The following is a 13995-nucleotide window of genomic DNA, read 5'->3' on the forward strand; positions in this document are numbered from 1 at the left end:
ATAAGTGCAACTTGCAGATTGTGCTCTGAAAAGGAATGGACAAGCATGAACTTTATCTTTTCCCCCTTTCCACTGGATGGGAAATTGTGAGAGTCGGAATTGTTACCTTGGACCCATGGATGGAAGGCACACGCTGAGGATGGCATTTACCCTGCCAGCTCTGAAATGCCTACGCTGAGCTACTGGTGAGAGAGAGAGAAAAATCTCATTTAGTCCCTGTATTTGGGGGCTGTTTGTTATTGCAGCTTACCCTGTACCCGAACTAATTCAACATTTCATGGATTCTTGGAAAGAACTGTACACACTGCAAAATAGATTTTCAGTTCTCTCTGCAGGTATACATGTACGTGTATGTATATGTTTGGGTTTTGTATATTAGCTGTTTTGGATTAAATTGTGTCCCCCAAAAATATATGTTGTAAATCCTAACCCCTATAGAGGTTATAATCCCATTTGCGAATGAGTTTTCTTTGTTATCTTAATGAGGCAGTAAGAGTGTAAGATGTGTCTTATATCTCTTTTGAGAAATAAAAGAGCAGATGAAGCAAGCGCAGTTTGGGGAAGACAGATGTCACGTCACATGAGATCTCCAAGGAACCAAATAACAGAAGTTGAAAAGACACAAGGACCTTCCCTCAGAGCCAACAGAAAGACAGAGCTTCCCCTGGAGCCAGCATCCTGAATACAGACTTCTAGTTTGCTAAAGAGTGAGAAAATAAATTTCTGTTTGTTAAAACCACCCACTTGTGGTATTTCAGTTATAGTAGCACTAGATAACTAAGACAGCTGGGTTCTCATGGAAAATATATTTCTTATTGTAGGCCACAGAATAATAAGTTTGAAAAATATTGATATAGAAAAATATATATAAGAAAGTCTTGTTCCTTGTGCAGTGGCAAAAGGAGAAAAAAAAATTTTAGCACAAAACAGAACAAATATTATCCAATATATCCTGGATATTTTTCCTTATTTTACAATATACCTTCATGGTAGCAAACTGTCATTTTTCAAATTTTAACATTGATAATACCAAAGCTACTAGAATCATTGTTTTGATATTTACCTGCTGAAGTTACAAGAAGTCATGTGAAAGCTAGAAACACTGAGGGAAAAACTATTCCCTTTATTGTACTACATTAATCTCATAGTTCTCTTAACAATTATGTCTCAGACATCTTTGAAAATCTGATGGAAAAAGGAGAAATTTCTCTGGAATAATGTCCATGCCTACAGCCACACAAAGTCTGGTATATAACTATAGAGCATACACATTCTCCAAAACAAAACAAAACAAAACAAAAAAACCCTTTACCATTGAGCTGATTCCAACTTATAGTGACCCTATAGGACATAGTAGAACTGCCCCATAGGGTTTCCAAGGAGTGGCTGGTAGATTCGAACTGCTGACCGTTTGGTTAGCAGCCAAGCTCTTAACCAGTCTGAGAAAATTAACAACAACTGATTTTTAATTCTATAAAAATAGAAATTTATATACTTAAATAACTGCAGAAAAATATGGGATGAACAGTTAAATCTTGTTTGTTACAATTAGTCTCAAAATGCACAATACAATGCAATCAGGAGTATATTACATTTGTCGCAAATCATAGTCTATACAGTTCCAATTTAGTTAGCCATCAGAGGTATTCTAACAAATGCATGATCAACAATTTCAAGCACCTATCTCTAAGTGCTTTCATCATCACTTGCTCATTAGAGTACACAAATGTCAAGTCGAGTGGATGCAACACTTGGCAGGAGGTTAAGCTTGTTTAAATAATTTGAAATCAACTAATAATCTAGAAAATCAATAAAGCATTTTCTGTTTTCAATAAATGTTCTTTTCTCCATTATATATAAAATTAACATTAATTATATTGATATTGAAGTATTTTCAATCACTAAAATGGGCCATGCTGTATCTGTTTCACTCTCTTCTCCAGACAGTGAAATGAAAAGTAGAACTATCTCTCTGGATTATTTAGAGAGCTGTGACTGGTAATAATTCAAACCCTTCTCTCCTGCTACTACTGCTTTCTAGTAGTACAGGGATTTATTAGATTTTGAGTTGTAACCTAGCGATCTAAAAAAAAAAAGTAAGTCATCACGTTTTAAGGGATCAATATACTAAAGATAAAACTTTTGAAGAATAGATTAATATAAACTATTTTCATAAATCAAACTTCGATCACTTATTTTCACCAAACTTGGATAAGCTCTCTCATTCAATATTTCAAGGTATCATACAGAAATAGAAGTTAAAAGGCTAAGCCATCCTATCCATCATTACCTGGATTGTGGCCTTAGGAAGCCATGCGAAAGAAATAAATATCTTTTCTTCTATGTTAAAACCAGCAAAACACACCATCAGAAACGTAGTCAAAATTCGTATCAATACTGCAATGCCCAGGGTGGCAACACAAAGGCCTATAAGAAAAAGTCAATTTTTATAAATAATGAAACACTGGGAGAAAAATTGCATTTCATGGTTACTGATTCAAAACAAGATCAAAAGAAATCAGTAAGGAACATTAAAAAATTAAAAATACAAAAATTATTATGCATAATTTATCAAAAAATCAATATTAAAGACCAATCAGATTACTTGTTTAAAATAAGATGTTTCCCTAGATTAAAACTAGAAATTAATTAAACATATTTGAATTTCTATGAAGGAGATATGAATGTTATATCTCTTATATTTTATACCAAGAACTGCACTTTCTTCCATGTGTTTATTTAACAAGGATTTATTAAGTGATAATTATGCATGACAGGCTTTGAACTGATCGCTAGGTACATAAAGATGTATAATGTACAGACTCTGCCTTTATGAGCATCAAAGTCAGAGGAAGACAAAAATATAAACAATGAATTCACATACTGTGTGATAACTGCAATATAAACAAACCAATAAGAAGGTGTAGAAAAGGGAAAAATTAACATTTTGACCAAGGAGGTCTAGAATTCATTATAGAATAAAAGACCAGAGGTGGTATTAAAAATATTTATCAGCCAATCAGAATGGAGCTGGCTATGCAATCACCAATGAGAATGGGCAATGGCAGTACACAACTGTTTCGCCATATTGGTGTATACTAACAGCGTGTTAACCCTAAATGACATACAGCTACTTAATTCAGTTGTTTAGAACCCTTTATTGATGACGAAAATTTCACCCTGATTTGTAAAGCTAGAGATTTTGATGAGGGCAGCTGTAGGCTACTGAACCTGATAAAGGTACAGCTAAGGGGACTATTGAGTAATAAGGTGATTTTTCTTTTTTTAAAAGTAACATTTGTTGAGACTTCCAGGCAACATGGCGCTATAGGCAGAAGCACCACACCGTTCCTCCACAGCAAAGATCCAAAAAACTAAGCCAAATAGAGAAAACAGCAATCCTGAAACCCTAAGCATCAAATGAAGAGATAAAGAACTCAGCCAAGCACCGAATGGAATAAGAAACTGACAGAGAACAGAGAGCAAGGAGACATACATGCAGAGGTCCCCTATCAGCTAACACAGCACAGATCTGCCATCTTGGACCCCTATCAGAGACCAGCAAACAGGGGTACGAGAAAAAGCTTCATGGAGCTTCCAGCAGGAGACAGAACAACAGGTAACCAGCAATATATGCTTTCCTACCCCCCACCCTTCTTCACCCCAACTTGGCCTCCTCTGCTTCCTACGGCCAGTCTCTTGGCTGGGAAGCACCGGCTTCACCCCACTGTCGCATGGATTCCACACACCTGCACTGGCTGGCTCCCTAAGTGCCGTTTGTTGGCTGCTGGTGTTGCTTTTTTCCGCTCTTTAGATTTCTTCTTTACCTCTCACCACCTCCCCCTCCTTTCTCTCAAATACCTGGCTCCATGCGCCATCTTTGCTTCTTCCTGAAAGGCTGTGAAACGCCACTCAAATGTGACACTGCTTCCTGGCCCATGCTGCCACGCTGGTGGGATCCCAGGGCTTTTGTTTGTTTGTTTTGAATTGTTTGTTTGTTTTCTTTTTCTTTTCTCGAATTGTGAGCCCTTTCTAGCTGGGCAGCACTGTGAGGTTTGGGACATACCCCCTCAGTTTGCGCAGCCATGCAGAGAGATCCCTGAGAGCATTTCTTTTTTCTTTCTTGTTTTTTGTGGGATTTTTCTTGTTCTTTTTAAAATTTGTTTGTTTTGTTTTCTTTTCCCTCTTTTTCCCTTTTTGTCTTTCTTCATTACTGAGTTTCTCATCACTCTATACTTTCCTTCTCTTTCTGTACCCTGAATACCTGGCACTGGCTGTACTTCATGGTCTGAGAGCAACTTCCCCAGACCTCATAGCCATACCGGTGGGATCCCTGGGAGCTTTGCTTTTCTTTCTAATTTTTATTTATTCATTTTTTTCTTCTTCTCCTTTTTGTTTTTCTCCATTTCATAGTGTCTCATCTCTCCACTCCAATGGCAAGCTCCCCTAGCACTCTTTTTTGTTTGTCTGTATGTTTTTGGCCCGTTCTTCTCTCCTCTCTCCCATACCCATCTTAGCTCCCCACATCACAATCTCCCCCCTCCATCCTGCCTACCTGCACCGTGTCCTGAACATCACACCACCAAGAAGCCCAGGCACGACCTCCCGGAACCTGCCCTGCACTGATTACAAGCCCGCCCTGGTGCCCGTAGTAAGTGCCACAAACAATCCATCCCAGCAACTCCTCCTCAGCTAGACCTGCCCTGCTGTACCATGTCTGAGCGACTGACCTGCCAATTGGTGAAGGAGGTGAAAAGTATCGTGCCCACAGACCAGCAAACAGCAAAGAACGCACAGCCCACCTCCTCAGACATAACCAAATTAAGCAAAAAAAAAAAAAAAAAAGATGAAACAAACAAATCTACAACCAATAAATGAGAAAAATAGCTACCGAATGCCCTGAAGACAGCAGACAATATCAAAACCTTTACAAAAACTGGACAGGATGGTCCCAGTAGGCATCCAAAATAAAACAGATGACTTTCCAGTAGAAGAAAAGGCACTAGAACGCCCTGATAGGGAATTCAAATCTCTAATATTCAGAGCTATGCAAGAGTTGAAGCAAAAAGCAGACAAAAATGAGGAAAAAATAGACAAATTCATGGAATAGGCAGACAAAAAAATGGAAGAATTCAGGAAAATAATGCAGGAACAAAATGCCAAAATAAATTCACAACTAGAAATCATACAAAAACAACAATTAGAAATCGAAAGATAAAGAACAAGATTTCAGAAATTGACAGTGTCATAGAAGGGCTGAGGAGCAGGTTTGAAACAGTAGAAGACAGGATCAGCGAAATTGAAGACAAACCCTTGGATACAACTCTGTTTGAGGAAAAATCAGAAAGAAGAACAAATAAAAATGAAGAGACCCTAAGAATTATGTGGGATACAATCGAAAGCAAAGATATGCGAGTGATCGGAGTTCAAGAACAGGGTGAGAAAATAGAAACACAGAGAGGATCATTGAAGAACTGCTGACAGAAAACTTCCCCAATATCATGAAAGGTGAAAAGCTGTCCATCCAAGAAGCTGAAAGAACGGCATATAAGATAGACTCCAGAAGAAAATCACCAAGGCATATAATAATCACACTTGCCAAAACCAAAGACAAAGAATCCTGAGAGCAGCTAGAGAAAAACAAAAAGTCACATACAGAGGAAAAAGCTCAGATAATTTGGCAGAAACTTTGCAGGCAAGAAGGAAATGGGATGACATATATAAAACTTTGAAAGAAAAAAATTGCCAGCCAAGAATAATATATCCTGCAAAACTCTCGTTCAAATATGATGGTGAAATTAGGACATTTCCAGATAAACAGAAATTAAGGGAATATATAAAAACCAAACTTACTAGAATTATTAAAGGGAGTCCTTCAATCTGAGAACAAACAACATCAGCTCACAGGCTGAATCTAGGACGCAGGATCATACCAGCCTGATACCAATCTAGGAAATGAACTCTCAAGGACTATCCATAACCAAAAGAAATACAACAGGGAATCAGAGCAGTTAATCTGTAAACGACAACAACATCAGAACAATAGAAGAGTGAATAAATGGTGTAGGTATAGAACCTTTTAATGGTGAGGAAGGCAAGGTGATACCAAGTAATAATAGATAAGTGGTAACTTTGGTGAAGGGTAAGACTGTACACAATACTGGGGAAGGCAGCACAACTTGTACAAGGAAAGGTCATGGAAGCTCCACAGACACATCCAAACTCCCTGAGGGACTGAACTGCGGGGCAGAGGGCTGTGGGGACTATGGTCTTGGGGAACATCTAGCTCAACTGGCGTAACACAGTTCATAAAGACAATGTTCTACTTTATACCCTGGTGAGTAGCATCTGGGGTCTTAAAAGCCTGTGAGCAACCATCTAAGATAATCCACTGGTCTCACCCCTTCGGGAGCAAGGGAGAATGAAGAAAACAAGATACAAGGGAAAGATTATTCCAAAGGACTAATGGACCACAGCTACCAATGCCTCCACCAGACTGAGTCCAGTACAGCTAGATGGTGCCTGGCTATCACCACTGACTGCTCTGACTGGGATCACAACAGAGGGTACTGGACAGAGCTGGAGAAGGATGTAGAACAAAATTCTAACACACCCAAAAAAGGTCAGATTTACAGCCTGACAGAGACTGGAGAAACCCCGAGAGTATGGCCCCCAAACACCCTTTTAGTTCAGTGGTGAAGTCACTCCCGAGGTTCACCGTTCGGCCAGCGATTGGACAGCCCCATAAAACAAAACGGGACTAATGAGGCACAGCAGTCCAGGGGCAAGGACTAGAAGGACGAACGGGACAGGAAAGCTGGTGATAGGGAATCCAAGGTTGAGTCAGGACAGTGTTGACATGTCGTGGGGTTGTTAACCATTGTCATAGGGCAATATGGGTACTAACTGTTTAATGAGAAACTATTTTGTTCTGTAAACCTTCAGCTAAAGTGAGAATAGTAGCACAACTAGAAGAACATAATTGATGTCACTGAATTGTACATGTAGAAATTTTTGAAATGGTGTATCTTTGGCTATGTATATTTTCACTAATAAAAAAAAAAAAAGGTCCTCCAAGGTTGAGAAGGGAGAGTGTTGACATGTCGTGGGGTTGTTAACCAATGTCATAAAACAATATGTGTACTGACTGTTTAATGAGAAACTATTTTTTCTGTAAACCTTCACCTAAAGTACAGTTTAAAAAACAGTAACATTTGTTGAGAGTTTACTCTGTTCCAGTTACTGTGCTAAGCTTTACATGGACAATTGTAGTTAACCCACATAACCTGTGGCATAGCCGCTACTATTATTCTCATTTTACAGTTGAAAAAAAAATGGAGTTCAGAGAGGATAAACAACTTTTCCAAGTTCAAAGGGCTAGTAAAACTCTAGACAGACATTGCTGGATGATCTGTTGTGAATCTGCAATAGGGTTTCTTTATGGGAAGATTTTGTGGCTCTTTGTTGAAGTGTATTTCTTTCAGGTTGGTAGGTATTCAAAAGCATATGTTGCCTGAAGTACAAGACACAAAAGAGATGGCATCATTCCCAGATGGGAACACTGAAGGAGGGGCAGATTTGGGGACAGGATGATGAGTGAATTTTAGATATATTGAGTTTAATTTAGAGATAAATATTTTGGAATTACATAGTTTATAAACGAAGCCATTGGAAATTCTGAGAAGTGATATAGAGTGAAAAAAGTAGGTGCTTTGGAAAGATCTTTAATGAAGAGCAACGTTTCAACCATGTATAGTGTAAAGGAGAATACGAAGGGCACTGGAAAATATGAAGTTTCAGAATTCAACATATAAGAGTGTTTTGAAGAGGTCAATAACATCAAATGCTGCTGAGAGGTCAAGTAAAAAAAAGACTGGAAAGTATTCATTGGATTTAGCAATATAACCTTGGTGAGAGCAAGGTTGGCTGTGTGATGAGGCAGAATCTGCACTGAAATGTATTAAGAAAGTGAATGGGAGTTGAAGTGGAAAAAGGGAATGTAGTTATCTCTTCTAAAAGTTTGAAAGAAGAAGAGAGAGGTAGTATGGTGGGGGGTCAGGGGTAAAATGGAAGAAGGATAAATTGGGGGAAGGAAAATGGAGAAAGGATATATTTGTTAAGATAGAAATAGTTAGAGTCTATTTAAATTATAAAGAGGAAGAAACTGAGATAAGGGTATTTGAAGACAAATCAGCAAAATGGAAGGATCTTTGTCTGAGATTCAGAAGGAGGTGGCAGAGGATGGGGTCCCTAGTATGGATGGACGAATATTGTGATGGGAGTAAAGGATGAAATTGTAAGTATTTGTTCAAATTAATATTCAAGTGTCATGCTATGAATCAAGAGAGCATTAATATGATGACTCGAATGTATGGATGAATAAAAGAATGGATGAATCGACAAACATTTCTATTCCATGGGCACATATTATAGAAGTGACTAGCTGTTTTAAACTTGTGGTCCTCAGTGAGAACAAGTTTAGATGAACAAAAAAATTCTTACCATTGGCAGAAAAAGTTTAAAGCCTGTAATCTCTTGATAGTGGTCAGTAGTGTCATCTTTACAAGGCACAACAATATTAAAGGTGTAGAATTCACTGCCTTGTATTTACCAGCATTCTCTTCTAACCAACTAGTCTAACAGACTCAGACCATGACTACACATGTAATTAACTTTTTATATAACTGTGATAATGGAAACCACTGGACACATGCCTGCTAAAGAGATTTTAACTGAATATAGAAAGAGAAGATTTTAGTTCAAAAGTGTACTTTGAAATTCTTACCAACAGTTTCTGGTCTGAGAGATGCAACAGATACCTCTGCTCCAAGCAGTCCAAAAAGAAGGGGCTCAAACATGATCCAAGCAACTCTAACTATGTTTTCAATCACTTCCTAAAAGAAAAACAAATAACACACACACACACACACACACACACACAATTTTTACTCTGTGAAGTTATAAGTAACAAAATTTTACTAATTTGAAATTTGAGTCAATTTGATCTAAGGTAGGCTTTATTTTTATTTTTATGTTATCTATAAATAGGTTAGCTACAATAGAACAAAAAAATCACCTGGGACACTTCTTACACAGTTAAGATGTTATATGATGTGCTTTTGCATACTAAGTGTGAGTTTGCAAATGGTTGTTAATTCTAAAGATTCTTATAATATTAGGGTGAATACTTCTGGATATATTATTGTCAGATAATTTACCATGTGAATTTAAATACCGATCAAACAGACCATGTGTTTATTTTTATTGTATTCAAAATTTTTATTTTGTATGAATGCTCTGAATTAGTACAAGTAAGATGCCAGCTATTATTCTGAAATCACATAAGGAAGCAGGAAGAGCCCAGGTATGGGGCTCAGAAGACCAGGTTCTAGTTCCGGGTCATCACTAACAGAGTCGAGAACCCTAGACTCGCATGTGCTCACCATGGGACCACACTCTGCACACATTTTGTCCTGAGACAGCTCCTCCACTACTGAATGGCTCCAGCTGTTGGGAAGCCATTACCTATACTGAGGCACTAGATCTTGCAGACAGAAAAAACACAGGACCATCGATTTCTACCTGACGGTTCGTCAGTTTGTGAATGCTGCTATCATGTTTACCCCAAGACTCCTGTTTCCTTGATTAAACATTTAAAAATTTTTATTACTTTTAATTTACTAACTTAGGAGATCTTTCACCATCCTTTGAATAAGTCTCAGTTTGTCAGTGTGTCTAATTACCCATCTGACTTCCTATCTATCTAGCTGTATAAGTAATACAGTCATCAAAATCAAGTATAAAAGAGTAGACAGTGGAAAGTCCCTCTTTGTCCCTTCAGGCACTCAGATGTCCCCCACCCCTGTAGGCAACTCTGGTTATTAAAAGATTTTTTGCACATAAAAAGCAACCATAAAAGCATAAAATACATTTGTTTGCTCACTTGTCTACAAAATAGTAGCATACTATGTACAGTATTTGTTGAGTTTATTTTTTTTAAATCCCCAGTCTTTCCCTCTGGTAACTTAAAGGGCTTCCTCATCCATTTTTACAGCTCTGTTGAATTCCAATTAGAGATTCAGCATAAATTATTATTAGAAACTCTCTAATCAGAGTTAAAGTTTTCAATTTTTGCTAGTTCAAAAAATACTGCAACAACTAGATCATTCTGTATTTCACATGTGCGCAAATATATATATGGTAGCATAAATCCTTAAAAGTAGAATTGCTGAGTCAAAGAGCATATATGATATTTTGACAGGCACAGCCAAGTTCCTTCTATCAGCAGTGTATAAGTGTGCTTATTTTTCTATACCCTTACCAACATAGTATGTTATCGCAAATTTGAGAATTTTGCTAATCTAATAGGTGGAAGTATCTCTTTTTAAAAGTGCCAGTCAAGTTTAAGTCCTCTAGCCCTTAGTTTCTTTATCGAAAACTTTTAGGGATTAGACTGATTGCTAAATTCCTTTCTTGCTTTAAAATTCCATAATTCTATGAATAACTCAAATCTCATTCTATATAATGAACTAATCTAGCATCTTTAATTAGCAAACACTTTGGTTTTTTGATCAATTTAAAAGAAATGCCAGTAGGATCAAATTAGAACAACAAAGCATAGCATAAAAATCCAGGAGTGACAGTAAGTTTTTTTCTTAACTTTTGTCAAAATTGCTATTAGCTAAGCATTATTATAGATAAAACAAAAACTGGGGGAAAAAATCAGTTTTCCAACTCAAATCTAGAAATAAGCCCAATTGTAGAACATAAGGTTCTATATTTTTAAGTTTTCTCCCTGAAAAATACTAGTAACTTTAGTTAGTGATACAGGGCTTTAATCCTTACAAATTAAATAAAAATTTTCATGAATCATAGATTTTACTAATTTACTTTCTCTATCCTCATGAAGGCACAGGTAATAAAAAGAATTAAATCAGTATTCCTTACATAAGTCTAACATAGATTATTTGCTCTAAATATATGATTCTTTGCAATGCTGATTTTTATGCTACTTAAGTCTTATATCTTCGTACTTTTTATTTCAACTTATGGCATATTTCCCAATATCATATGTTCACATCATCAGAAAAGAAATAGGCTTGAGGTTCTGCCTGATTTATGCCCTTAAAGAAACAATGTTCTAGATACACAGATAGTCCCTAGGTTACGAACAAGATTCATTCCTGAGTATGTCTTTAAGAATTTGTAGGTTTAAGTCGGAACAGGTGCATAAGGTTCTTACTTAGCCTTACTTCAGGGCAAGAAAAGGCTTGAAGGCTTTTCAATTATTTAATAGCTGCACATGCAGCAAGTGAAGGTGAATGGAATGAAGAAATTGTTTTGAGTAGGGGTTGGTTCAATCCTTTCAAAGTGAGGGCAATTTACGTGACCTTAAAGGGCAAGTACAAGTTGTCTTAGTAGGTTGGGCGTTCCTAACCCAGGGACTGCCTGTACTCAGGACTGCTTTTTTTTCCTTTTTCTTTTTTTTTTACAAGACTTTTAAAATCTTGAAATAATTCATTTAAGCTTTCTCCCATTTCACTTTTTTCCCTTCCTTTCTTTGCAGAAAAAAAACAAAAAAAAAACACCCTTTTTATGGTGCAAAGCTTAGGTTTTTTTCTTTTCTTTTTTTACAAATCTTAGTTTTTATCAGTTAACAATATCGATACATATTTAATAAAACTCCAACTTTCCATTTACACGATGCCTTAATCCTTGTAAAGTGCATTCACATGATATACTAGCTCCTTTCAGAGTCATGACTACAGCAATTTGATGAACTCAAGTTGATGAACTTACTTATAACTACTCAAAGAACAATATAAATTCATTTTTTAATTGAATTTAGAGAAAGGAATTCTTAATTTTTATAGTTCTTGAGGATGTTTCTTTCATGCTTTGAAGTCAGGTTAGACATTTTAATACTGAACGAACGATCACATTAAATTGTACATTTCTCAATCCTGGATCCCTCTAAAGCTTCAACATTCTAGTTCTCTATTCCATTAAGCTTGCTTTATTATGTATATTATATTTGAATAATAAGTATCTTTGGGTTTAGTTTTTAATTTTTTTGTTTTTGCTTATATTCTTTACTGAAGAATGTTTACATCCTTTTTACCGAAGGAAATTACTCTTCACCATTTGATATGCACCCCACCATATAGGTTTATATGCATTTACATGCATCTATATGTACATATAATAATACAGAATATGTTTCATAGAGTTAAATCTTATGTAAATTTTCATTAAAAATATGGCTTAGAGATCTTATAATATTAATTGTTAGCTGCTGCAGAGCTGGCTCCCACTCATGGCGACCTTATGTACAGCAGAACACAATAATATTAGTATATATATCTATACATGCACCTCGTTCTTGCTGCATAGTAATCCGTGACATGGAAGTACCACAGTTTATTTCATCGTTTATTGATTGACTTGGAAATTGTTCCCAATTTTCATCTTTTCAAAAAATACTGTAAAATAATTTATCTCAAATCATTCTCAAAAATACATTACAGGTATAGTAATGTGCTGATTATCAATTTATTGTTCCTTCACTCTGAATCTCCTTTTATTGTCTATTCTGCAGAAAAGAAACTTGGGCCCTTTAAGTATTTCTCCTTTGTCAGCTGGTGCAATGTTAAACTTTGTCAGTAGAGGGCTCTGAAGAGTTATTGCTGGAGAGAGGTGCTTTTCTTCCTGGTTTCTGTGGCTTCAGGGTCCTGCAGCTGAGCTGCTTGCTGCTCCAGCACTAGGCTGCTCCAGAGTCAGGCTCCTAGAGTGCATCGCAGCCAGCAGCACCCAATGGCCAGTAGCTTCACACAGCAATCCCGTGGGAAGTTCACAGCAGACTGCCTCTGGTAATCACTTCTCCATGTACCCTGGAGGGAGATTTCCTGCAAGTCTGAAGGGTGGATGCGGTTTTTCTGTCATCCAGTGAGATACAAGCAGTACCCTCTCCAACAAGGTCTGGATCTCAGCCTTGGAGGCAGAGGAGGGAGGTCTTCCTTGGTTGCCATATCTCAGCCTAGGGGGAGAGGCTGTTCTTTATACCTGCTATGCTATTCCTATGGTATTTTCTAGAGTTCTCTTACTTCTTAATAGCCAATCCCTTGTGCTCTGATCTCCTGTTACAGCTAATAATTCTTTACATTAAACTTTCCCTGTTCAAGTTACTGAGTAGTTTCTCTTTCCTGAGAGGACCCTGATTCATACAGCACTAACTTTATAACACATAATGTAAAAAGCCCAGGAGAAGATTGATGAACTTGACTACAACAAAATTAAAATGTTTTGTACAAAAGAAACCATAAACAAAGATAAGTGACAAACAAAGAGAAAATATCTGCAGCATGTAAAACAGACTAAGGAACAACATTCAATAAAGAAGAGACCAAAAAAAAGGGCAATGTAGGTACTGTACATACAAATGATTCACAGAAGAGGAAACGCAAACCACCAATAAATACTTTAAAAAAAGATGCTAAATTCATTAATCAGAGAAACAAAAATGAAAATGACATACTATCACACTGGAAACAACTCTAAAAATTTGTATAATGTCAAATATTTGTGAGATTCTGAGGAAACTTACACACACCAATTGCAGAGCAAACTCTCGTAAAGCTTTTATGGAGTAATTTAGCTGTGCCCATTAGAGTGTCTAAGAATTTTCACTGAAGAGAGTTTTAATCAACTGAGAATCCTGGAGCAAACGGTTACGCGCTCGGCTGCTAACTGAAAGGTTGGCAGTTTGAACCCACCCAGCCACTCATGGGGGAAGACCTGGTGATCTGCTCCTGTAAAGATTACAGTCAAGAAAACCCTATGGGGCAGTTCTACTCTGTCACTTGGGGTCACTACGAGTCGAAAATCAATGGCATCCCAACAACAACGAGAATCCATTTTTATACTTAAAATTCCACATCTTTAAGAATCTGCAATTCCGTATGTATACAGTATTCAGCTGTTTGCAAAAGGAGGATT

General features: G+C 37.0%; 1 protein-coding gene across 1 annotated transcript; it reads right to left on the bottom strand.

Annotated features, from left to right (window-relative positions):
• Nucleotides 1-1065: 1065 nt before the first annotated feature.
• On the bottom strand, nucleotides 1066-8890 carry LOC111821226 (sodium/hydrogen exchanger 9B2-like). Its single transcript, XM_023734749.1, has 3 exons — nucleotides 8786-8890; nucleotides 2291-2427; nucleotides 1066-1185 (listed from the first exon to the last, which is right to left on the bottom strand). Exons 1-3 carry the CDS (start codon nucleotides 8856-8858, stop codon nucleotides 1168-1170), a joined length of 228 nt encoding a protein of 75 aa, XP_023590517.1. The 5' UTR covers nucleotides 8859-8890; the 3' UTR covers nucleotides 1066-1167.
• Between the last annotated feature and the right edge of the window lie 5105 nt (nucleotides 8891-13995).

This window comes from Trichechus manatus, unplaced genomic scaffold (assembly GCF_000243295.1).
Source record: "Trichechus manatus latirostris isolate Lorelei unplaced genomic scaffold, TriManLat1.0 scaffold00071, whole genome shotgun sequence".
Taxonomy (NCBI): Eukaryota; Metazoa; Chordata; class Mammalia; order Sirenia; family Trichechidae; genus Trichechus; species Trichechus manatus.

Bases quoted from the DNA above. Each gene is read 5' to 3' on its own strand.
- LOC111821226 (XM_023734749.1), bottom strand. From the start codon at position 8,858: ATGTTTGAGCCCCTTCTTTTTGGACTGCTTGGAGCAGAGGTATCTGTT. The intron at 2,428-8,785 runs GTAAGAATTTCA...TTTTTCTTATAG, and splicing joins TCTCAGACCAGAAACTGTTG to GCCTTTGTGTTGCCACCCTG.